Consider the following 22,342-nt stretch of genomic DNA (forward strand, 5'->3'; position numbering starts at 1 on the left):
CTTAGGACGGTCTATAGCTTTTCAACCAAGTCTGTAGCTCTATCTAAAGATCTTTGGAAGGCTCCTAGTCTTCCAGAAGCCTTCTATCTTCACAGGACGACATGTTTGATAGTGGTGCAGACAGACTGCTCTGCCGTGGTGGGAGTTGTGATCCTCTGTCTGATCCACAACTCGTATCCCCTCTTTCTGTAGTTATAGTCCCTTTGGTGTTGCTCAGTCACATTGATTAGTGCCAGTGTGGAGTGTGCATTAATGAATGTTGAGAGGTCGTGGCTGCTTTCTTGCATTCTCGCTCTTTCACTAGCTATCTCTGTCTTTCTTGCTCTCTCTCTCTTTTTGGCTCTCTTGCTTTCTCTTTGTCTCTTTCCCCATCTTCTCTCGCTCTTGCCGTCTGTCTCCCTTGTTCTTTCTCCCTCCTCTCTCTCTCTCCCCCTCTTTCTATCTCTTTCTAGCCCTCAAGTCTGTGCCAAGGGTTTGATGCTGGGGAGGAGGGGCACTACATAACAGTCTTTTTTGAAGGTGTTTTAATTCGGAGAGGAACTCATTGAGGCGCAAAGCACGACACAAACCCATTTCCACCAAGCTGAGGGAAGAGGGAGGACAGCCAAAGCTGTCAGAAGGGGAAATTCAACTTGGCTCCTCTGTATATCTAAGCCCAATAGGCAGCTATTGACTCTATAGCCTTTTTTGTTTGTTTTTTCAGTTATAGAGGTTAATGTTGTTTTTTTACTTCGATTTGTTAGTATATTATAATATACATATACTTTTTGTTGTTGTAAGGATATATCTGTAAGAACTCACATTTTAAAGAAGCCACCTTGCTTTGACTTCGAGCAAACATGTTCAATACTTCTATTTGATTGGCAGATTTCAAGTGGATAACACATATAACACATATAACACATCACTAGAGTCTATACAGAAGTTTCTGAGCTGAAGTTTTAGTCCATACTTTTTCTTATTCTTCTTTAGTTTTCCCCCTACTTCCTGTTATCTCAGGAGGATTGCTCTTTCCAGTATAGGATCATTTACAGGGTGGGCTTCCATCGCTAGAATCAGCTGGGATTTCCTGTGTGTGGTGTGTCTACTTGCCTGCCGGCATGAGCTCTACTGCTCGTGTGTGTGTTTGCATACGTGCTTCCCTGTGTGCAGTGTGCACTCCCATGAGTGCTGGTGTGTGTGTGTGGAGGGGTTAGCCTAGCTCCTTGGCACGTTTATGTTGTGTAAATGAGGCAGCGGCGCTTCGTTTCCTTGAACCAGGATACCCCCCCATGGACGTGCTTTGAGACAGGCAGTGATACATTTGTGGGAAGGTTCTAAGCTGGAGTAATTTCAGCACACTGTATATTTTAAAATACAACATAAGATGTGTTATGCCATACAGTTTTTGTGGAATTGTTTTCAGAACGAACAGCGTGTCTCTAATATTGTACTGACAGGTTATCAGCAATACCTTCTGAGTAAGAAAGCCTACGTAGCGAAACATGAAAACCAGATGTGACACAGTGTCCTTTTACTTTGTTGAAGCATTTTTAAATTCATGGGCTTTACATACTTACATTTCCGTTGTGTTTATGTGAAATATGGCGGTGGGGGGGGGTACTTGGCTGTTGTAAGAGGATAGAGAGGTTTACCACTACACTGATGGCTAATATTGCTGCTAGATTAGGAAGATGTGCCAGAGCACAAATATGCTTCATCTTTTTCTACTGCACGATATGAAATACTTCCCCCGTGCTCAATCGCGCTCAATCGCTCCGGAGACTGTTCTGACCTACTGTCAAATGGTCCAATATGATCTGGATGGTGATTCACTGGTCCAATGTCAGTGGTGTAAGGTACTTAAGTTAAATACTTTAAAGTTCTACTTAAGTAGCTTCTGTGGGTATCTGAACTCAACTATTTCTATTTTAGACTTTCATTCCACTACATTCCTAAAGAATCAGACAACCAAATTCAAGTCTGCTAGGACTGGCACTATTGGTTCTTCCTAAGTTGTGCCCTCCCTAGAGGCGTGGCGACATTAAGAGCCAATAGGTGCATGTTATTGTCGTTGATGGCTGTGAACAGGAAGTCTTCTCAAAGGATGTTATTAGTCTACCTTTTTTTTAACGGATAACGTGTAGAATGGGGTTGCGTAGGAAGTCGGGCAGTTTGACAATATTTGTGGTCATGTTACACATTTATGATGGAAGCGGCAAAGAAAGTCTCTGTACTCTCACATGGAGCAGACAATCCCTCCCAGTTCAATCCCCCTGTCACTCTCTCTCTGACATTTGCCTGTTTTGGGTTCAGCCTAACTATTGACAGAGGTTTGCTTCTGAGCATACTGTATTCACATGCATGTGCTTGAAGATGGCATGATCATGTTCTTTTCAGTATCAATGAATGTATTGAACTCCTACATCACCAGTCCTTTGCACCCTGTACAGGATCTACTGAAATCTCTCTCTCAAAGCCTATCTTTTGCGCACTGCCACTTTTAAGTTCTCTCATGCTTAAGGGAATGCTATTTGGTTTCTGACAGTTTCAATAAGTGCTTGACAGGGGATTTGGGACAAATGTATACATGAGATGTAGATGGATAAAAACACAGGAAGCAAGTGGAGAGAAATCCAACGCACGGCTCTGATATATTATTAATCGGCCCGAAATGATTTCGCTTATGCAAAACAAAAAAGGAAAAGGCCTCTCAGTGATTGTGTTATTGAGTCTAATTATATAGCCTCTCGCTGATTAGCTCATTAAACAAACTAAACACCTCCCTGTGACGATTTTAATATGAAATTCCCTATCAACGGTCGCTGTGTTTATCTCGACAGCAGCGACGGCGCGCTGACATAATCATAACTTGTTTTGTAAACACGCCAACAAGCCACGCTGCTGCCATGGCAACCGGCAGGCCTGACACTGGATAGTGTGGATTTGTGGATTGACTGTTGCAGAGCACTTGACTAGGCATAGCGTTATTAGACCCAGTGGATGTGCAAGCACTGTCTTGTCTTCTGTCAGACTATTAAACTAGACCCGCTTCTTGCAGACATCCGTATTGAATCTTATCGTTGTCCACAATCTCCCTTTTACTTTTGATTTGCAATATATTTCCAATTTGAATAGTACTGCATCTCCAAATTGAGGTGAGTTCAGCTTATCCTCTCATGTATAGGATCTGTCCCAAATGTCTCATATCTCGCTCGTTTCTTGGCTGTTTATAAAAAATGCCTGTCTTGTATTCACGTTTTATTTTGTTGTTGCTTTGTTTGTTTTGTTTGGCTGTTGCATTTACTGCATTTGCCCCTCCTCACTCCCAACCCCTCTTCCTCTCTGCCCCTCCTCCCCACTCCCTGCCCCTCTTCCTCCCTGCCCCTCTTCCTCCCTGCCCCTCCTCCCCACTCCCTGCCCCTCCTCCCCACTCCCTGCCCCTCCTCCCCACTCCATGCCCCTCTTCCTCTCTGCCCCTCCTCCCCACTCCCTGCCCCTCCTCCCCACTCCCTGCCCCTCCTCCCCACTCCCTGCCCCTCCTCCCCACTCCCTGCCCCTCCTCCCCACTCCCTGCCCCTCCTCCCCACTCCCTGCCCCTCTTCCTCCCTGCCCCTCCTCCCCACTCCCTTCCCCTCTTCCTCTCTGCCCCCACTCCCTGCTCCTCTTCCTCTCCCTGCCCCTCTTCCCCACTCCCTGCCCCTCCTCCCCCATCAGGGAGCATGGAGTAACCGTAGGGCTGCGAGCCCCCCCTCTTGGTCCCAGCAGGACCCCTCGGAGGGGGGGTGGGATGGCCCACAAACCAGGCAGCTGCAAGAGGCACCCGTCTGGAGCATGAGAGTGGTAAATGGAGTGCTTATGATGTCCACCCCCCCACCCCCCTTTCACTCAGTGGTTTAACCTGGCCAGGTGAGGACAGGTTTAGATATGACACGGTACACACACTGCCACCTGCAGAGAAGTACGGAAGGGAAATCCATGTAAACATAGGCTTTGCAAATTTTTATGAATGCCGTTTGTTGTTCTATAAATTAGCTTTGTTAGCATTTAGCGTTGTTACCATTGCCAGAATGACAAGAATACCAGACTGATCGTGGCGTGAGACGAACATGAAGCAGAGCTCAATCCAGTCTGGGTTTCCAGGCTACCTCTCATCCCCCTGTCTGTCACCCCCACTGCAACCCTTTAGTCCTGACATTGTGACAGGACTCCACTTTGACGCTAACGCTCCACAACAAGCCTCCTCAGTCAGTCAGTAACTGATAGGTGTTATGAAGGTGGACTCCTGTGGGAAGGACTATCACTTGTTCCTGTGTCAACACTCCATCAACTGGCTGGCTTTGGCACAGTCCTCTCTTTATAACTTTATATAAAACTTGCCACAGTCTTCCTGATTTGAAGGACTGACTCGAAAGGGTGGGGGAACCATAATTAAGAGTGACTTTAGTGTCCATGGGGAGATGGAAAATGGATTTGACCTAAAAAAAATGTTGATTTCTCCCTCCCTCAGGCTTTTGTCATGCATATATTATAAAGCACCACACACATTATTTAAAAGGCGGTAGTGCTGAGCGATTAGTGCTTTTTGAGGTCGGTTCGGTTTCTGTTAGATTATTAAAGAAAGAATCATGGTTTTCGGTATCAATATTTTTTTTAATATACAATTTATTGTGAAATACTGACGGTACAATGATTTCAGAGTTTTTGAAATGGAAATTCCAAAGCCAAATATAGTAAGCATTTAATTGTCAAAACATTAAAAATATTCCGTTGCGTCAGGTCCACATTGGTTAGACGTCAATAGAAAAATAGGAAATTACGATGAAATTATAAAATATTTCTGTTGTGTATGTCATCTCTGCTCAGACTGTAGCAGTCAGCCAGCCAGGTGTATACAATGATGAGATGCTCACGTCTATGCCGTAACAATGGGAGTCGTTGTCCCAAAGGTGGGAAGGCAGGCGCAAAAGCTTACACGGGATTTTTTGGGGATTCATTTTGACAAGAGTGAAATATCTTGCTTCGCCTCTTCTTCTCCGATCCATCTCTGAGCCAGAAAAACTGGCGCAATGTATTCTGGTCATTATAGTTAATTACCACGTTTCTGCGCTGAACTAGGTTGAATATTTGCTTAATGAAAACTACAACTCCCTTCAGCCCAGCGTCCCACACAGTTCTTGACTTAATTTCTCTATTTGATTTCTCTCTAAAGAAACGGCGTGTTGGGCTCACACCAAAAAATTGAATTCAAGTAATTGAACCGAAGTCGGTCAGTTATTTGTTTGATAACCCCCCCCGCCCAAAAAGAATTGTAATTGTCGCTCAGCACTAGAAGGTGGACCATTTTTATGTCTCTTCATGCAGTATGAACAAAGTTAGAAGAAGCATACGCTACTGTACCTGTAGACTTCCAGTCATTGCGCTAACGCTAGTGAGCATTGGCTCACAAAACTAGCTTAAACTTCCTTCATACTGCACACACAGACATAAAAATGTTATCCACGAGTTAATCTGACTCTGGGTAAGTAGACAAGTGTAATTGTCAGAATCTCGCAGTTTAATTCTCTTTATGCTAATGTTCACATTTTGAATTTGCTTGACAGTAAATGCAGCTGGGGATGTTAATATTGTGGCTCGGTGGGGAATTCCTTTAGGATTTACTTTAGACGGCAGTAGATGCAGGAGTGTGTTTTGGGAAATGTGTTTATTCTTCGCCAGTGAAAAGACGCAGAGGAATGTTGTGATTGGCTGATGACATGTTATCTCTCCCTCCACTTCCCTCTTTCATTCCTCTCTCCCGTTCTCTCACACTCTCTCCCGTTCTCTCTCTCACACACACACACACACACACACACACACACACTTCTCTCCCTCTTGTCTGTCTCGCTCCTCACACTCTCTCCTCCATCCCTCCTTCTTTTTCCTTCACAGGGTCGTGGTTCAACCTTCCCTGGAAGGCGGAGACCCCGGGGGGCCAACCTGTCTGGGCGCGGGGGCCGCGGACGCTCCCGAGGACTCAAGGCCTACACCAGCTTTGCCGTAACACCTGGGGTACGAGCCCTCGCCCCCTCCCTTCATCCCGATCTACTACCTCCCTAAACCCCTCCTTCTCTCCCCATCTTCTGCATACATGAATAAAACAGTGGCCAAATGTGCTTAGCTTAGGCCAGAGAGCGCTCTCACGTTAACAAGAGCAGTGCACTCTATCTTGGGAAAGCTTTTGGCATGAGGGGTGGTACAGGGGGAGGGGTATAGATGCTATTTTATACACAGCGGTGGGCAGGCACTGACATGTTTTCACCTCCCACTAAAAACGGTGGGTGGTTGATTGGGAAAATGTGTCCGACGTGGATTTATATACTGTACATTGTGGGTACCTTTTAAGGTAGACACAGGAGAAGTGTCGATGCTGTATTGAGTGTACACACTAGATAATTGGATTTTAGGTGAGAACACACACACACAACCATACAGACAGTGCCCCACCCCCACGCACACAACCTCACACCCTCTCCCACCGAGCAAACATGTCTCTTCCCGGTTGAGTGTTATTGGAATCCAATATGGGAGGTAGGTAGGCGTTAAGTAAGACTGTAATCAGATCTGCTGCAGCCAGCCACTAGGTAGCATGCTTGTTGACACGCGCGTGTCCTGGTAATGCTGATCTAGTGAACCATGCAGTGTGTTTGTCCCCGTGGATGACATGATAATATAGCTACACAGTCTAGAGGTATGACAGCTAGTCACATGAGAAGTGCTGCCATGTCATAGACCTAGATCCTGATTATGCCTGGAACATGTTTTCTACCTCAACTGAAAAATACTGTACGGGACCAAGCACAACATTACAGATTTTGAACACAATCTTACCATCGGTTTTAATTTCAAAAGACAAATATTCATTTTTTTCTAATCTGTTAATTGACCCCTGCTTGTTTGTGTGCGTGTGTCCAGGCCAGTTTTGTGGAGCAGCCGTACCTGGTGGTGGAGGAGAACACAATGCATAACACTGTGGTCATGTTCTCAACCTCGGACCACTTCACACTCAGACAGGTCAGTACCAACATACTTTAGTATATACAGTTGAAGTCAGTTTTTCACAATTCCTGACATTTAATCCTTGTAAAAATTCCTTGTCTTAGGGTAGTTAGGATCACCACTTTATTTTAAGAATGTGAAATGTCAGAATAATAGTAGAGAGAATTATTTATTTCAGCTTTTATTTCTTTCATCACATTCCCATTGGGTCAGAAGTTGACATACACTCAATTCGTATTTGATAGCATTGCCTTTAAATTGTTTAACTTGGGTCAAACGTTTCGGGGAGCCTTCCACAAGCTTCCCACAATAAGTTGGATGAATTTTTGGCCCATTCCTCCTGACAGAGCTGGTGTAACTGAGTCAGGTTTGTAGGCCTCCTTGCTCGCACACGCTTTTTCAGATCTGACCACATTTTCTATAGGATTGAGGTCAGGGCTTTGTGATGGCCACTCTAATACCTTGACTCTGTTGTCCTTAAGCCATTTTGCCACAACTTTGGAGTATGCTTGAGGTCATTGTCCATTTGGAAGACCCATTTGCGACCAAGCTTTAACTTCCTGACTGATGTCTTGAGATGTTGCTTCAATATATCCACATGAATTTATCTCCTCATGATGTCAACTATTTTGTGAAGTGCACCAGTCCCTCCTGCAGCAAAGCACCCCCACAACATGATGCTGCCACCCCTGTGCTTCACGGTTAGGATGGTGTTCTTCGGCTTGCAAGCCTCCCCCTTTTTTCTCCAAACATAACGATGGCCATTATGGCCAAACAGTTCTAGTTTTGTTTCATCAGACCAGAGGACATTTCTCCAAAAGTTTGATCTTTGTCCCCATGTGCAGTTGCAAACTGTAGTCTGGCTTTTTTATGGCGGTTTTGGAGCAGTGGCTTCTTCCTTGCTGAGAGGCCTTTCAAGTTATGTCAATATAGGACTTGTTTTACTGTGGATATAGATACTATTGTACCTGTTTCCTCCAGCATCTTCACAAGGTCCTTTGCTGTTGTTCTGGGATTGATTCGCGCTTTTCGCACCAAAGTACGTTCATCTCTAGGAGACAGAACGTGCCTCCTTCCTGAGCGGTATGAAGGCTACGTGGTCCCATGGTGTTTATACTTGCGTACTATTGTTTGTACAGATGAACGTGGCACCTTCAGGCGTTTGGAAATTGCTCTCAAGGATGAATTAGACTTGTGGAGGTCTTGGTCTTTTTTTCTGAGGTCTTGGCTGATTTCTTTTGATTTTCCCATGATGTCAAGCAAAGAGGCACTAAGTTTGAAGGCAGGCCTTGGAATACATGCACAGGTACACCTCCAATTGACTCAAATGATGTAAATTAGCCTATCAGAAGTTTCTAAAGCCATGACATCATTTTCTGGAATTTTCCAAGCTGTTTAAAGGCACAGTCAACTTAGTGTATGTAAACTTCTGACCCACTGGAATTGTGATACAGTGAAATAATCTGTCTGTGAACAATTGTTGGAAAAAGGACTTGTCATGCACAAAGTAGATGTCCTAACCGACTTGCCAAAACTATCGTTTGTTAACAAGTTATTTGTGGAGTGGTTTAAAAACAAGTTTTATTGACTCCAACCTAAGTGTAAACTTCCGACTTCAACTGTATAGTGTATGTGGACACCCTTTCAAATAGTGGATTCTGCTATTTCAGCCACACCCGTTGCTGATAGGTTTATATAATCGAGCACACAGCCATGCAATCTCCATAGACCGACATTGGCAGTAGAGTGGCCTTACTGAAGAGCTCTGTGACTTTCAACATGGCACTCACTGTCATAGAATGCCACCTTTCCAACAAGTCAGTTTGTCTCATTTCTGCCCTGTTAGAGCTGGTCTGGTCAACTGTAAGTGCTGTTATTGTGAAGTGGAAACATCTAGGAGCAACAACTGCTCAGATTGGTAGGCCTTACAAGCTCACAGAACTGGACCGCCGAGTGTTAAAGTGAGTAGTTTGTAAAGATCCTCTCTCCTCGGTTGAAACACTCAGTACTGAGTTCCAAACTGCATCTGGAAGCAACGTCAGCACAAGACCTGTTTGTTGGGAGCTTCAAGAAGTGGGTTTCCATGGCCGAGCAGCTGCGCACAAGCCTAAGATCACCACGCGCAATGCCAAGCGTTGGCTGGGGTAGTGTAAAGCTCGCCACCATTGGACTCTGAAACAGTGGAAACGCGTTCTCTGGATTGATGAATCATGCTTCACCATCTGGCAGGCCAATGGACGAATCTGGGTTTGGGGATGCCAGGAGAACGCTACCTGCCCGAATGCATAGTGCCAACTGTAAACTTTGGTGGAGGAATAATGATCTGAGCCGTTTTTCATGTTTCAGGCTAGGCCCCTTAGTTCCAGTGAAGGGAAAATCTTAACGCTATAGTATACAATGACATTCTAGACGATTCTGTGCTTCCAACTTTGTGGCAACAGTTTAGGAGAGGCCCTTTCCTGTTTCATCATGACAATGCCCCCATACAGAAATGGTTTGTCGATCAGTGTGGAAGAACTTGACTGGCCTGCGCAGAGCCCTGTCCTCAACCCTATTGAACACCTTTCAGATGAATTGGAACGCCGACTGCAAGCCAAGACTAATCGCCCAACATCAGTGCCTGACCTCACTAAGGCTCTTGTGGCTGAATGGAAGCAAGTCACCGCAGCAATGTTCCAACATCTAGTGAAAAGCCTTCCCAGAAGAGTGGAGGCTGTTATTTCAGCAAAGTGGGAACCAACTCCAAATGAATGCCCATGATTTTGGAATGAGATGTTCGACGAGCAGGTGTCCACATACTTTTGGTCATGTACTGTACCTCACTAAAACGATAGAGCATTGACACATTGTGCCGTCAGAGTCCCAGGTTATGTGTCTCCGTGTTGCTTAAAGCTGTACATCTTAACTCCCCTCATTGTCTCTCTACTGTCAAATCCTGCTTGTCTTCCTTAGAAAAGGTTCTGAATAGCAATGGTGGCTGGTGACTTAAATTAATAAGGAGGACAATGACTAACTCCCTTGGCCTGTTAACAATGTCTCAGATACCCAAATACTGTACTGCACATATTTGAATATACATGCTGATGAACAAATACCCCAGCTATGAGAGACAGTGACACATAAAATATGTATTTTGTATAGTGATGATGCTATGGTACTCTCCTCTTGGTATTTTTGTACAGCCTGTTCTCTCCTCTTGGTCTTGTTGTACAGCTTGTTCACTAGTCTCCTTGATCTTGTTGTACAGCCTGTTCACTAGTCTCCTTCGTGTTGTTGTACAGCCTGTTCACTAGTCTCCTCTTGGTCTTGTTGTACAGCCTGTTCACTAGTCTCCTCTTGGTCTTGTTGTACAGCCTGTTCACTAGTCTCCTCTTGGTCTTGTTGTACAGCTTGTTCACTAGTCTCCTCTTGGTCTTGTTGTACAGCTTGTTCACTAGTCTCCTCTTGGTCTTGTTGTACAGCCTGTTCACTAGTCTCCTCTTGGTCTTGTTGTACAGCTTGTTCACTAGTCTCCTCTTGGTCTTGTTGTACAGCTTGTTCACTAGTCTCCTCTTGGTCTTGTTGTACAGCCTGTTCACTAGTCTCCTCTTGGTCTTGTTGTACAGCCTGTTCACTAGTCTCCTCTTGGTCTTGTTGTACAGCTTGTTCACTAGTCTCCTCTTGGTCTTGTTGTACAGCTTGTTCACTAGTCTCCTCTTGGTCTTGTTGTACAGCTTGTTCACTAGTCTCCTCTTGGTCTTGTTGTACAGCCTGTTCACTAGTCTCCTCTTGGTCTTGTTGTACAGCCTGTTCACTAGTCTCCTCTTGGTCTTGTTGTACAGCTTGTTCACTAGTCTCCTCTTGGTCTTGTTGTACAGCCTGTTCACTAGTCTCCTCTTGGTCTTGTTGTACAGCCTGTTCTCTCTTGGTCTTGTTGTACAGCCTGTTCTCTCTTGGTCTTGTTGTACAGCCTGTTCTCTCTTGGTCTTGTTGTACAGCCTGTTCTCTATTGGTCTTGTTGTACAGCCTGTGCTCTCATCTTGGTCTTGTTGTACAGCCTGTTCTCTCCTCTTGGTCTTGTTGTACAGCCTGTTCTCTCCTCTTGGTCTTGTTGTACAGCCTGTTCTCTCCTCTTGGTCTTGTTGTACAGCCTGGTCTCTCCTCTTGGTCTTGTTGTACAGCCTGGTCTCTCCTCTTGGTCTTGTTGTACAGCCTGGTCTCTCCTCTTGGTCTTGTTGTACAGCCTGGTCTCTCCTCTTGGTCTTGTTGTACAGCCTGGTCTCTCCTCTTGGTCTTGTTGTACAGCCTGTTCTCTCCTCTTGGTCTTGTTGTACAGCCTGTTCTCTCCTCTTGGTCTTGTTGTACAGCCTGTTCTCTCCTCTTGGTCTTGTTGTACAGCCTGTTCACTAGTCTCCTCTTGTCTGGTTTTCCCCTCCAACCTTTTTCCCTGGTTTGCATCTGGCCTGTTTCAGAGCTCATGATCTCTCTCTACATGCAGGCATACAAAGACACACACACACACACACACACACACACACACACACACACACACACACACACACACACACACACACACACACACACACACACACACACACACACACACACACACACACACACACACACACACACACACCCCTAAAACATAAATGAGTCGTGCTGTGCGGTAAGGCTCTCAAGCAGTGGTGAAATGTACCCAGTTGTCATACTTGAGTAAAAGTAAAGTTACCTTAATAGAAAATAACTTAAGTGAAAGTCACCCAGTAAAATACTATTTGAGTAAAAGTCTAAAAGTATTTGGTTTTAAATATACTTAAGTATCAAAAGTAAATGTAATTGCTAAAATACACTTAAGTATCAAAAGTAAAAGTGTAATTTCAAATTCCTTATATTACGCAAACCAGACGGAACCATTTTCTCTTTTTTAAATGTACGTCTAGCTAGGGGAACGCTCCAACACTGACAAACGAAGCATTTGTGTTTAGTGAGTCCGCCAGATCAGAGGCAGTAGGGATGACCAGGGATGTTCTCATGATAAGTGCATGAATTGTACTATTTTCCTGTCAAAATGTAACTAGTACTTTAGGGTGTCAGGGAAAATGTATGGAGTAAAAAGTACATTATTTTCTTTAGGAATGTAGTGAAGTACAAGTTGTCAAAATTATGAATAGTAAAGTAAAATACAGATACCCCAAAAAACAACATAAGTAAAAAATACTTTGAAGTACTACTTAAGTAATATACACCACTGCTCTTAAGAGATGCTGAGTCGTGGAAGTCAAAAGCACCCTGGGTCACTCTACTTGTTATTGCGTGAGCGTTGTCTTGATGTATGCAGGGGAAAGTGTCTCCATTACTGTTGGGAAATGTAACTTTCACTTGTTTTCTCTCCTTTTTTACTTTTCTTTCCCCCCATGACTTATACACATCTTTTCCCTCCGCATCCTTCTCTCTCATTCCACTGCTCCCTCAATATGTTCCCCTTTATCCCTCTCTCTACCTCTCTCTCCCTCCCTTCCTTTTTTCCTCTGTCTAATTTCCTTTCTGTCTCTATTCGCTCCTCTCCCTCCCACAGGACATGTGTGTGGTGTGTGGGAGTTTTGGCCAGGGGGCCGAGGGCAGGTTGCTGGCCTGCTCTCAGTGTGGCCAGTGTTACCATCCCTTCTGTGTCAACATCAAGGTGAGCCCATCTCTTTTTTTATTTTCACAAGATCAGCTTTAAAACCATAGCTCTCTGATTATTTTCTCTTTCATGAGATACAGATGGTGGTTTTGCTTATTGTGTGTGTTAAATATATTTGGTATTATATATTCAATAAGCTTTAGATAGACAGAGCGATAGAGAGATCGATATTGAAATAATTTTTGGGATCAAAAGAGGTGATTATCATCAATACTTCACATAAATAGTTAATTTCACAATACAAAAAGGATTGAGAATTGATTTAAAAAACCAAAAACAAGAATCTCCCATTGTTCACCCCTTCCACGTTTAATTTCAATGGTTGTTCTCCGTTTTAGTTCCATTCGAACTTGCCTCCCGGTCATATTGAGATCACCTCCTATAATGACTGTGTTCCCTACGCATAAAAGTTCCACCACAGATGTTCCGTTTACTTATAGCCTACGTTTTAAACTTGGTTCTTGTACAAAAAAAAATATCGGCTTTGGTTTTTAAGTGTTTCTATTTCATCTTTCCTAAAAGCCACGTAGATTATACTTGAATGTGTTAATTTGTTATGGCATCATCAAAAAATATAGGGCGACATAGTATGTAGGGCTAGGTTTGGCCCCTTTTTGTTTTTGCATCTCCTGTAGATGGTGAGGAGGAGTGACATCGTTTGACAGTTTGAGCAGTCGTGCTGGCTATCTCAAAAGGGAACAGAGGCAGGGGAGAGGGCTTTCTTTCCTATCTCTAAAAGATCATACCCAACCAGCCAATGATGTATAAAAACACTGAATATGTCTGTCAGTGAATAATGTACAGTATACTATGTCTGTCTGAAAGCCATATGAACATACATTTACTGTACCAGTGTTAGATGCTAAGTAACTATGAATGGTTTCCATATGTATGAAGAAAAACATGGCAGACTCACTGAGTCAGCAATGAGACAGTGACTGATCGTTATTTTTCAACCAAAAGTTTCAGTTTCGGTTACGTAAGCATGTGGCTGTTCCTCTTCCATTCCCACGACTCTTTTAGGCCCTAGGAAACTCATCTGTGTGTGTGTGTGTGTGTGTGTGTGTGTGTGTGTGTGTGTGTGTGTGTGTGTGTGTGTGTGTGTGTGTGTGTGTGTGTGTGTGTGTGTGTGTGTGTGTGTGTGTGTGTGTGTGTGTGTGTGTGTGTGTGTGTGCGCGCGCGCATAGTTTAGTTGTGTAGTTGCCAGGTGATTCCCTAAAGATGGTATTAGGCTCTGTGTCGACCTCCCAAAGCAGCTTTGAGCAGAGGTGTGAAATAATTACTGGGATGATTAAGAGGTTTCACATAAAGCGCCTTGTGTGGATTCTCTTGATGTACTTATGGCCAAGCCTTATCGCTGCAATGCTACCCACTCTGGCAGACAAACAACATTAAATGCTGTGCATCCATTGGATCTAAGCCAGTTTCCTTTGATATACAGTGCATTCGGAAAGTATTCAGACCCCTTGACTTTTTCCACATTTTGCTACGTTAGCCTTATTCTAAAATGGATGAAGTAAAAATGTTCCCTCATCAATCTACACACAGTACCCCATAATGACAAAGCGAAAACGGGTTTTTAGAAATTTTACACATTAAAAAAAAAATTGCAAAAAAATAAACCTTATTTATATAAGTTTTCAGACCCTTTGCTATGAGACTCGAAATTGAGCTCAGGTGCATCCTGTTTCCATTAATCATTCTTGAGATGTTTCTACAACTTGATTGGAGTCCTGTGGTCTCCATTGACCTGTGGTCATTCAATGGATTGGACATTATTTGGAAAGGCACACACCTGTCGATATAAGGTCCCACAGTTGACAGTGCATGTCAGAGCAAAAACCAATTAATGAGATCGAAGGAATTGTCCGTGGAGCTCCGAGACAGGATTGTGTCGAGGCACAGATCTGGGGAAGGGTACCAAAAAATGTCTGCAGCATTGAAGGTCCACAAGAACACAGTGGCCGCCATCATTCATTTTGCTTTGTCATTATGGGGTATTGTGTGTAGATTGATGAGGGGGAAAAACTATTTAAATCAATTTGAGAATAATGCTGTAACCTACCAAAATGTGTAAAAAGTCAGGGGGTCTGAATAGTTTCCGAATGCACTGTATGGTGTCGTTCCTGCAAATAACACCTCAACCAGTCGCCACTCCAAGCCGCGTCATAGTTCATTGTAGTTGGAACCGTAGCCTTTTCAATTAATCAATAGTATGTTAAGCAGTTGTTTTGCTTTTATGATCGCCATATGCATGCAGTCCCTTATGCCTATTCTGACTCCTCAATGTATTCAGTAGAGTTGCCGCGTATAGAATGTACAAGGCTATTTTAAGGACCATTTATCTGTTATTGACAACATGTTAAGAATAAGTATTTTGTGTCCGCCATTTCAGTCTACCAGTTCCAATGGAAACGGTGGCCTGCTATAGAAGTAATCTATAATACATTTAGTAGTAATTTGATCATGGTATTGGGTAACTGTTTACTATGCAATCTCTAAATACCTGACCCAGAGTCATTGACTAAAAAGCCATTTTAATGGAGATATCCATTGACCATGCTTTTTAGTCCAGGAGTGGATGTAATCTGGTTGGCTAGGCTATCCAAGTAAATATCGTTGGACCAACGTCAGCTTGTTATGTGATATTCCATGGTATCTTTTGTCTGGCTTTCAGCACATGATGAGAAGTGGGGGAGGAGGGTCTTTCTCTAATTGAATTGATCCTCCCCCTCCCCCATGGTTTATTTAAGCAATAAGGCCTGAGGGGGGAGGGGGGTGTTATATGGCCAATGTACCACGGCTAAGGGCTGTTCTTAAGTACGACGCAACGCGGAGTGCCTGGATACAGCCCCTTAGTTGTGGTATATTGGCCATATACTACAAACCCCAGAGGTGCCTTATTACTCATTAGAACAGTAAAAATAAATATTTTTTCATACCCATGGTATAGAGTCTGATATACCACGGCTTTCAGTCAATCAGCATTCAGGGCTCGAAAGACCCAGTTTATAATGGCTAATAAATACCAGTGCATCCCTCTGACAATTAGGTCTTCTGGAAGATGTGCTGCTGGGAATTAGAGTGTGGATTATTCCCCTGCTATATATAACACAACCATTAGTCAATATGTTCTATTGAAATGAAGCTTAAAGGGGATGCCTATCCCTGCCGTGCCCCTTTAACTCCCCCCTAACCTCTGCCCTTTTCCCTCTGTGCCACCAGATCACCCGGGTGGTGCTGAGTAAAGGCTGGCGCTGTCTGGAATGCACAGTGTGCGAGGCGTGCGGCCAGGCCAGCGACCCGGGCCGCCTGCTGCTGTGTGACGACTGTGACATCAGCTACCACACCTACTGCTTGGACCCGCCCCTACAGACAGTGCCCAAGGGCAGCTGGAAGTGCAAGTGGTGTGTATATGCCGTGACTGCTGTCACTCACGGAGCACAGCCAATCAGAGCTTGTCTGGCTGCACCAATGATGTCAAATATTTTTGGAAGATGACTTGTTTTTATTGTTGGTCTGTCACTCTTCTTTCCCTTAGTATCTGTTGATATGGCTCCATCTCTATAATGTACCTTCTCATCTACGTTTCTGTATGGTCCCTTCCCCTCACACGGCTTTGTAGCAGCGCTTTATGGGATTTCCCCCATATCAGGTGTAACGCCAGTCCCTAATCCCCAGTCAAACAACGCTCTGTTGACACTGCAGCGAGACACATTCATTCAGGTCTTTCCTTGGAGCCACGCCAGTGACATTTATTTTTAGGGCAGCTCTTTTCATGGTGGATGATCCATACACACACACACATACACACACACATACCCACACACACACACTTCAGTAACTGTAGTCTGTTATTTTAGTGTTTATCTTAGGTGTGTGTGTCTGTTTACCCTCAGGTTTGTTTGGATGAACAGTATTTGTGTGTGTGCATTATCATTGGACACATCTGTGTTGGAATGTATGCTACATATACTGTGAGTCGCTGTGGTTGTGTGTGTATTTCACCCCTGCTGAATCTCGTCCCCTCAAGCCACCCTCTCTCCCCCTGTCATAGGTGTGTCTCCTGTACCCAGTGCGGTGCCACCTCCCCTGGCCTGAGGTGTGACTGGCAGAACCACTACACCCTGTGTGGCCCCTGTGGCAGCCTGGCATCCTGCCCGGTGTGCATGCACAGCTACCGTGAGGACGAGCTCATCGTGCAGTGCCGCCAGTGTGACAGGTGAGCAGCGCTCTCTCTGCCAGGCCAGGTGCCACCCGAGCATGATTGGGTGACACTAGGGCCTGGCAACACTGTAGACGTTGCATGCTGGCATCCAGTGTTCAGTTTGACAAAGACAACAGTCCAAAGATTTACTACGGTTTAATTTAGTTATCGTAAGGCTTGAGGGGCCAGAACGTATGGTTGCTGTGGCAACTGGGTTAATGCATGTCGGAGTCTGTGTGTAGGCAAGTGCTTCTTTATGTGTCTTTGTACACCTGTGGCTTTGTGTTTTTACACTTGTATGTATTTGTATTGCGTGACTACTTACACATTTATAAAGTCCAGGCATAAAGTGCATATGTAAATGTATCTGATTTTCTTCTCCTTCCCCTCAGGTGGGTCCACGCATGTTGCCAGGGCCTGAACACGGATGAGGAGGTGGAGAATGCAGCGGATGATGGCTTTGACTGCACCATGTGTCGATTGCACGCTCTGCCTTCACAGGGTAAGACTCTAGACCTAGCCCACACACCGTGAAAGCTATGTGTATGATAAGACCTGACAAATAGTTATGTGGTGTTGGCTATATGATGTTCCCGAGTGGCTCAGTGGTCTAAAGCAGGCTGTATCACATCCGGCCGCGATTGGAGTCCCATAGGGCGGCGCACAATTAGCCCAGCGTCGTCAGCGTTTGGCCGGGGTAGGCCGTAATTGTAAATAAGAAATTGTTCTTAACTGACTTGCCTAGTTAAATAAAGGTTTTAAAAATATATATATAAAATGTGCGTTAGTCTGCATGAAAAACGGGAATCGATTTCCTGGAAAGATGCTGTAAATAGACCCCTATGCACGATAGTTGATGACTAGTTGTTTAGAGAGGAGCTAGCCAACAACACAGCTTACACAATCACTTCAAACTGAAGCTGGAAAGACCGCAAACTAGCTGTACTTCATTTTACCTGTGTTCTATTATCATTTCTTTGTATATATCCATAAAAATGATGCTGATTCATGATTTCGACTGGCTGAGAAACTCACTTTGTCTCATCCTGACTCCCGATATGTTCATTACTATGGGACAGCTGGACATGGAATTTGAATATTGAAACAGTGTTGCAAATGTCGGTAAGACAGACAGCAATTTTTATACAAATCTCCACTGTTGAAAACTAAATGTTAGTCTAAAAGAAATGTGAGATAATTTCCAGATGCTTTTTATAGTGGAGATCAAGTTTATAAATATCCTGGCTGGGCTGATGAGACAGTGGATTGCGCAGTGAGATGGAACAGAGTACTATAAATAGGCATTTTAACGTCATAGATTTAGCCGGTGGTAACTTGTGGAATAGACACCGGCTGGAATGTGGATTAGACCCACCTGTTGTATAATTAAGCAATAAGGTACCTCTGGGGTTTGTGGTATATGGCCAATATACCACGGCTAAGGGCTGTTCTAATGCATGACACATCGCAGAGTGCCTGGACACAGCCCTTAGCCGTGGTATATTGGCCATATACCACAAACCCCTGAGATGCCTTATTGCTATTATAAACTGGTTACCAACATAATTAGAGCAGTAAAAATAAATGTTTTGTCATACCCGTGATATATTGTCTGATATACCACGGCTGTCAGCCAATCAGCATTCAGGGCTCGAACCACCCAGTTTATAATGCTTAATATATCCTACTTGCATATTTTTTTAATGTACTGTAATATACAGTGTTCATAAGCTCATCTCAATGAACTAAACCAGCTCCTCTCAATTAGCCTAAAGGCATCCTCTATTCTGTTAATGGGACCAGGCTCAGACAAATGTGGGCTGTTCATTACAACAGCAGATGGCTAGAATTAAATATCAACCTGCAACCTGTTCACTCATCCATTCTATCTGATAATGATTAAAATGGGGGACAGATTTTTACCTCTGACAAAAGTGAGGAGTGATGGAAAAGGGGAGGTAGGGAGATAACTAGACATCCTTATTTGAATGATGGAATTATTGAATGAACTCTCAATTAAATAATAGTTGAGTAACATTTAAATGTTTATTCTTTACATTTTGTGGCGGCGGTTGGATCCGGTTCTCCCTGTTTGATGCATTTACTAAGGCAACAGTGTTCACTGCTGTTTTTGACTTCAATGTCTTTAAATCGAAATCCTATTAATAATGACTCGTGACATTTTGCAAATTTCTCATGTCATCGTTTCAGGCAAAATGAAAGCCCTCCTCCTGTCTGATGGCTGCGAGGCCCCGATGGTGACCCAGATGGTGACTAAAATAAGAGAGCCAGGTAATCAAGATCTACAGATCCATATAACCCAGATAATAGTCACGGTTTATGAGGTGGTGTGAATCAAATGAATCATTACTTTCTGCTAATGTAGTTGACAGAGATGGACTTGCTACCATAATATGAGGACACGGTATGAGGACACGATTATTTCACTATTTGTAAAAAAAATATATATATATGGTAAACACATACAGTGGGGCAAAAAAGTATTTAGTCAGCCACCAATTGTGCAAGTTCTCCCACTTAAAAAGATGAGAGAGGCCTGTAATTTTCATCATAGGTACACTTCAACTATGACAGACAAAATGAGGGAAAAAAATCCAGAAAATCACATTGTAGGATTTTTAATGAATTTATTTGCAAATTATGGTGGAAAATAAGTATTTGGTCACCTACAAACAAGCAAGATTTCTGGCTCTCACAGACCTGTAACTTCTTTAAGAAGCTCCTCTGTCCTCCACTCGTTACCTGTATTAATGGCACCTGTTTGAACGTGTTATCAGTATAAAAGACACCTGTCCACAACCTCAAACAGTCACACTCCAAACTCCACTATGGCCAAGACCAAAGAGCTGTCAAAGGACACCAGAAACAAAATTGTAGACCTGCACCAGGCTGGGAAGACTTAATCTGCAATAGGTAAGCAGCTTGGTTTGAAGAAATCAACTGTGGGAGCAATTATTAGGAAATGGAAGACATACAAGACCACTGATAATCTCCCTCGATCTGGGGCTCCACGCAAGATCTCACCCCGTGGGGTCAAAATGATCACAAGAACGGTGAGCAAAAATCCCAGAACCACACGGGGGGACCTAGTGAATGACCTGCAGAGAGCTGGGACCAAAGTAACAAAGCCTACCATCAGTAACACACTACGCCGCCAGGGACTCAAATCCTGCTGTGCCAGACGTGTCCCCCTGCTTAAGCCAGTACATGTCCAGGCCCGTCTGAAGTTTGCTAGAGAGCATTTGGATGATACAGAAGAAGATTGGGAGAATGTCATATGGTCAGATGAAACCAAAATAGAACTTTTTGGTAAAATCTCAACTCGTCGTGTTTGGAGGACAAAGAATGCTGAGTTGCATCCAAAGAACACCATACCTACTGTGAAGCATGGGGGTGGAAACATCATGCTTTGGGGCTGTTTTTCTGCAAAGGGACCAGGACGACTGATCCGTGTAAAGGAAAGAATGAATGGGGCCATGTATCGTGAGATTTTGAGTGAAAACCTCCTTCCATCAGCAAGGGCATTGAAGATGAAACGTGGCTGGGTCTTTCAGCATGACAATGATCCCAAACACACCGCCCGGGCAACGAAGGAGTGGCTTCGTAAGAAGCATTTCAAGGTCCTGGAGTGGCCTAGCCAGTCTCCAGATCTCAACCCCATAGAAAATCTTTGGAGGGAGTTGAAAGTCCGTGTTGCCCAGCAACAGCCCCAAAACATCACTGCTCTAGAGGAGATCTGCATGGAGGAATGGGCCAAAATACCAGCAACAGTGTGTGAAAACCTTGTGAAGACTTACAGAAAACGTTTGACCTCTGTCATTGCCAACAAAGGGTATATAACAAAGTATTGAGAAACTTTTGTTATTGACCAAATACTTATTTTCCACCATAATTTGCAAATAAATTCATTAGAAATCCTACAATGTGATTTTCTGGATTTTTTTTTCTCATTTTGTCTGTCATAGTTGAAGTGTACCTATGATGAAAGTTACAGGCCTCTCATCTTTTTAAGTGGGAGAACTTGCACAATTGGTGGCTGACTAAATACTTTTTTGCCCCACTGTATATGGTTCTAGATGTGTAAGTGGTCTTCAGAATTTAGTTCACAATACTTAATATACTTCATGTTTAGTGTACTCAAAGTCCTCGAGAGCTAAGTTGCTGCTAGTTTTTCAGTCATTGTCTAATGTTGTTGAAACCCTTAAACCTCCCTTTAGCCAATCAGAAGACATACACCCAGGATGGGGTGTGTCTGACAGAGTCGGGCATGTGCCAGCTGCAGAGCCTGGTGGTGCCCTCTTCGTCGACCCGCCGAGGACAGAACAGGCGACCCAAACCCAAGCTCAAGCTGAAGATCATAAATCAGAACAGTGTAGCTGTGCTCCAGACTCCACTGGACCCCCACTACTTAGAGCTGTCCCAGGACGGGTACATGGACAACAATCGAGGTAAAGACTTCTAGGGTTTCACGAATGGTTGGCTGCATGTGCCCCACCTTGAGGGGTCCGGGGGCTCCAATCCGTCAAAAAATGTACGAGAAGAAAGAAAGAGGATGTCTTGCTCAAATAACCCCCCCTTTTTGAGAAGTCTAATAATCAATTTTTGTTTTCATTGAAAATGTTATGTTGATTAATATGTTTGAACTGGGATGAGAAGATGCAGACATTGGAGTTTAATGGCCATTCACATTGGCCAGCACTGGAATGTCTGGGCTATTTTCTGAGGATAGAGATTTCAGTTACATTTTCTTGGTATGACGGGGGGGGCATAAATCCTTTCCTCGTTGCTTTTTAATCAGAACGGTCAAAAGAAAGAGCGTATGTTTGCCAGGAAGCAACGTTTCAATCATCTCAAAATGTAGAGGCACAGGGAAAAAAAGAAAAAACCTTCCTACCTCAGTGGAACCTATTTGGGAAAAGTGAAGCAGGGAAAGGAGAGCAGGCTTGTAATGAGTCTGACAGAGAGAAGTCTTTGAAAACAGCAGTCAGCAAATTATACCTGAATTGGCATTTTGGTGATGAGGATGCTGGCCAGGGCTAACTGAATTAATCCACAGCCCATCTGTCAGAACTCTGCTCTGAGTGCAAGCAAGGGCTAATGATGAGCAATTAACCCTTTCCTGGTCCTCTATATTTAGCCCATGCAGTGGGTGAATTTTCAAGCCCTGTTGAGAGGGAGCTTTTGAATGGTTGCTCTACACATCATGTAACACTATGTTATACTGTAGCTATGACCGTACATGAAATTATGACAACGCACACACAGATAATTAGATTAGATTCATCTTGGCTTGAAGAAGTCTATTTGACCCTTTACAGCAGTGAACTAGGGTTGTGATCAGGTACTAGGGACTATGTTGGGGTGTCTGTAGGTGTTATAGGCACTATAAGTGCAGTACATGAACCTCACGGCATGAAGAAAGATGAGAGAAATAA

The 22,342-nt window shown here is 43.9% G+C and overlaps 1 protein-coding gene across 1 annotated transcript in view; it reads left to right on the forward strand.

The window, feature by feature from the left end:
- The window catches only part of kmt2ca (lysine (K)-specific methyltransferase 2Ca), a 219,338-nt gene that overhangs the window by 142,707 nt on the left and 54,289 nt on the right, over positions 1–22,342 (forward strand). The window contains exons 14-22 of the mRNA XM_038972982.1: positions 3,697–3,822; positions 5,911–6,030; positions 6,934–7,032; positions 12,572–12,676; positions 15,905–16,086; positions 16,737–16,901; positions 17,279–17,388; positions 19,098–19,178; positions 21,125–21,355. Coding sequence (XP_038828910.1) covers positions 3,697–3,822; positions 5,911–6,030; positions 6,934–7,032; positions 12,572–12,676; positions 15,905–16,086; positions 16,737–16,901; positions 17,279–17,388; positions 19,098–19,178; positions 21,125–21,355 — 1,219 coding nt within the window. The remainder of the gene's footprint in view (positions 1–3,696; positions 3,823–5,910; positions 6,031–6,933; positions 7,033–12,571; positions 12,677–15,904; positions 16,087–16,736; positions 16,902–17,278; positions 17,389–19,097; positions 19,179–21,124; positions 21,356–22,342) is intronic.

This window comes from Salvelinus namaycush, chromosome 33 (genome assembly GCF_016432855.1).
Source record: "Salvelinus namaycush isolate Seneca chromosome 33, SaNama_1.0, whole genome shotgun sequence".
In the NCBI taxonomy this organism is placed as follows: domain Eukaryota; kingdom Metazoa; phylum Chordata; class Actinopteri; order Salmoniformes; family Salmonidae; genus Salvelinus; species Salvelinus namaycush.